Source organism: Sesamum indicum, linkage group LG4 (genome assembly GCF_026168435.1).
Source record: "Sesamum indicum cultivar Baizhima isolate 11 linkage group LG4, ASM2616843v1, whole genome shotgun sequence".
NCBI classification, from domain to species: domain Eukaryota; kingdom Viridiplantae; phylum Streptophyta; class Magnoliopsida; order Lamiales; family Pedaliaceae; genus Sesamum; species Sesamum indicum.
The window spans coordinates 2,690,523-2,694,241 of NC_142660.1; the positions used below are offsets into that span (position 1 = coordinate 2,690,523).

Below are 3,719 nucleotides of genomic sequence, written 5' to 3' on the forward strand. Positions count from 1 at the left end.
TTAATATATTTTTAATAATAGTATATTATTTTTTATTTACTTTAAATTTATTAATTAATTTAGAAATATTAATACAAAAAGTGAAAGAGAAGGAATCAAACTGGACTACTGCCAATAATATTCGGCTCAATTATTTCAATAATATTAAAGAGAATTGCAAACTATATTTTGGTCTCTTTGCAGTTTTTTTTAATATTATTGAAATAATTAAACCAACAAAAAAATAACATGGTTTATGAAATTGTGGGAAAAACAATAAAGTAAAAACCCAGAAAATAAAATTAAAAAAATAGTTTATAAAAAGTAAAAGAAGGTAGTGGGACCCACTTATAATAAGGCCCACTAAAAACCATGAAATTACCTTTCTGGGCACCATCAGAAGCTGTAAAACCCCAGCACTCTGCCTGCACCCTTCAAAAGTTTGAGTTAGTTGTGGCGAATGACCCTCAACACCCACCCTACCCCCCACCCCCACCCTCATACCTCTATTTATAACACCATACTCCATTTTCTCTTCATTCAACTTCCCTCGCCTCATATTCTCCGCCTACCATTTCCCCTAAACCTCAAAAGTAACTATCTAACTACATTTCTACTTTTCCCCTCTTGAAAAATGCTGAGAAATTTGCTCATTTCATTGCTTTTTTGGTTTGTTTTCTGCAGGGAAAAATGGGTTTTCTTGGAGCTTTGTTGGTCGGTTTTCTTGCAATGGTTTCACATGTTCATGGGTATGGAGGGGGTTGGATTGATGCCCATGCAACCTTCTATGGAGGGAGCGATGCTTCTGGAACAATGGGTATATATACTGTTGTTTGCACAATTTTCACCCATTCTTGTAAAGACGTTTTTGGCTGACTCTTTGTACTTTCTCAAAATTCTTCAACAGGTGGGGCTTGTGGGTATGGGAATCTCTACAGCCAGGGGTATGGTACAAACACTGCAGCGTTGAGCACAGCCCTTTTCAACAATGGGCTGAGCTGTGGCTCATGTTATGAGATCAGGTGTGTGAATGAGAGGAGATGGTGCTTGCCAGGGTCAATTGTGGTGACTGCCACCAATTTCTGCCCCCCAAACAATGCCTTACCCAACAATGCAGGGGGGTGGTGCAACCCTCCCCTCCGCCACTTTGACTTGTCTCAGCCTGTCTTCCAACACATTGCTCAGTACAAAGCTGGAATTGTCCCTGTTTCTTACAGAAGGTAATTAGCCTAACATTAATTAATCTCCTTAATTAACTCATAATCTCTGTTTTTTAGTACTAATTGTTGAATCCCACGTTAACTTTGGTCTTAAACTAAGGACTAAACACCTCTTTAATGGCTTCTTGGTGCGTTCTTCACTCACATTAACATCTTTAATTGTCTGTTTGTGGTCACTAATCACTAAGTTTCTTCTGGACAGTTTTGCCCTCATCTTTTATCCCCCTCCCCTCTCTACCCTCTCTGAAACTAAATTCTTGAATTTTGTGGCTGCTGTTAGGTTTCCCATTTGGCCCCTCAACTATGAAAAATCTGCAAATTTGACCCCAAAAACTTTTGACTCTGAACATTTGTAGGGTACCCTGCAGAAGAAGGGGTGGTATCAGGTTCACAATCAACGGCCACTCCTACTTCAACCTAGTACTCATAACCAACGTCGGCGGTGCCGGCGACGTACATGCAGTTTCCATCAAGGGATCGAGGACCGGTTGGCAGCCCATGTCAAGAAACTGGGGCCAAAATTGGCAAAACAACGCATACCTCAACGGTCAAAGCCTCTCGTTTAAGGTCACCACGAGCAATGGCCAAACCGTCGTCTCCTACAACGCAGCCCCAGCAAGTTGGTCCTACGGCCAGACCTTTGCCGGAGCTCAATTCCGTTGAGACGGATGGACGTTGGTGTGGAGAGACTACCCACGACTAGATGGACTACTCTTTTCCCTAATGGGAGTTAGGTGTTTGGACATTCTACCAATATATTGGTCACTAGTATTAGTAGTGTGACTTATTTGCAATTCTAGTAAAATTAAGGGGCCAAATTTTAAATGGTCCTTGTCTTTTGAGTTTGAAAGGAGGGTGGATTTTCTTTTTTTGTTTTTCTAATTTTTGTCTGTTTATTGTCCCTCTGTGTTGTAAGGGAGACGGTTGCTGAGGTGGATTTATTACCACCCGCTTTCAGATTAAGTAGTAGTAGTAATTATAGTACTCTTTTTATAGTACACTTTGCTGTGGTTGGTTTTGTATGAAAGCAAGATGTAAATTCAATTTGACTAGTAATGAAATGGCTTGTTTCTACCTACAATTATTTCTAATTTATGTTAATGTAATATATTTGACCTGTAATAAATTAGAGGTAAGTAATTTATACATAGTCCGAACATGTGGTAAATGTTCGGTTAGAAATCTTTTTTCTTTAGTTCAATAAAAAATAAAATTAATCACACTTAGACCCCATTTAAAAACGTAAAATTATATTTTTTACTAAATAAGATTTAAAATTATATTTACAGTCTTTCTAAAAGTCATTGTTTACGCTTGTCCCTTTTTTGTTACAATTTGATAAAAAATATTGACTTTAGCAAGTAAATATACTTAAACATTCTTATAAAATAATTTTATACTTATAAAATAAAAAGTATAACGATGTTACCTCATTCTATATACATATATAAAATTTCTATTGTCCCTTTATAAGTACAAACAATACACATGAAAATGCTTAAATGAACGGATAAAATTAAAAAATTATGTAATATTTTTTTTTTGTCCAAATCCTACCTAGAAGTAGTTCAGTTAAATGGAGAATTTTCGAAAGGGGTGTTAGTATAATTTTAAAATTTTTATGGGAGAATTTTATATTTTTAGAGATGAATCTAAGTGTAATTAACTCCCATAATTATTTTCTTTCTTACAATGATTTTAAAACCTATTTATACTTCTTAGAGCATTTAATAGGGGGTGCAAATTTTTTTTCTTTCTCCCAATTAACTATTTTCATCTTAACATATGTTTTTTTTTCATGATTAATTTAATAAATGCATACAATCACAAAAATGTATGCTTCTTCTCCAATTTCTCTTCCTCTAAATGTTTTATGTTTCAATATTTTTCTCGTCCATCAATGTGGGTTTGGAAAATTCTATAAATTATGTTTTATTGCATATTAAGTCATTGGTATTACATATATATATATATATATTTATTTATATACAATAAATTCAAATTTGACCGAGGAAAAATATATTAGAGGACAAAGAAGACTACACTTTTTTAGGGTTGTACATATTTACCAAATTGACAATAAAAAAACTATTTTGTTTATATAAAAATGGTCAATTGCAGGTAAGTAATACGCCTTATTACATGCCCCGAATTTGGGATGAAAATAGGTTCAGGTCCATCTCGAACCCAGACTAGCATGATTGGGGTGGGTTTTAAAGCCTTTAGCGGATTTTGGAGCAGGTCCTAAGTTTAAGTAGATTGGATTTGAACCCACTCGATAATTTTTTTGAAATATTTTTTATATACTTATGTACGGGTTCTCTGCCCTTGCGGAGATGGAACGACAGAAGTTTTAAGACCGAGCTGGTCAAGGCAACCATAGCCAAAGAAAGAAAACCAAAAGAGCCGGTTCCGACCTTGAGGTCTATTCTCGTCTTTCCCCTTATGTACTGCCAAGCGGTATACATTAATATATATAAGATAATATGTATAATTTATTTATACTTACATATAATGCAT

General features: G+C 35.1%; 1 protein-coding gene across 1 annotated transcript; it reads left to right on the forward strand.

The window, feature by feature from the left end:
* Positions 1-431: 431 nt before the first annotated feature.
* Positions 432-2,280, forward strand: EXPA10 (expansin A10). The gene is made up of 4 exons (XM_011077221.3): positions 432-572; positions 664-796; positions 887-1,199; positions 1,556-2,280. The coding sequence occupies exons 2-4, from the start codon at positions 670-672 to the stop codon at positions 1,860-1,862; spliced, it is 747 nt and encodes a 248-aa protein (XP_011075523.1). The 5' UTR covers positions 432-572; positions 664-669; the 3' UTR covers positions 1,863-2,280.
* Positions 2,281-3,719: the final 1,439 nt, after the last annotated feature.

Bases quoted from the DNA above. Each gene is read 5' to 3' on its own strand.
- EXPA10 (XM_011077221.3), top strand. From the start codon at position 670: ATGGGTTTTCTTGGAGCTTTGTTGGTCGGTTTTCTTGCAATGGTTTCA. The intron at 797-886 runs GTATATATACTG...ATTCTTCAACAG, and splicing joins CGATGCTTCTGGAACAATGG to GTGGGGCTTGTGGGTATGGG. The intron at 1,200-1,555 runs GTAATTAGCCTA...GAACATTTGTAG, and splicing joins GTCCCTGTTTCTTACAGAAG to GGTACCCTGCAGAAGAAGGG.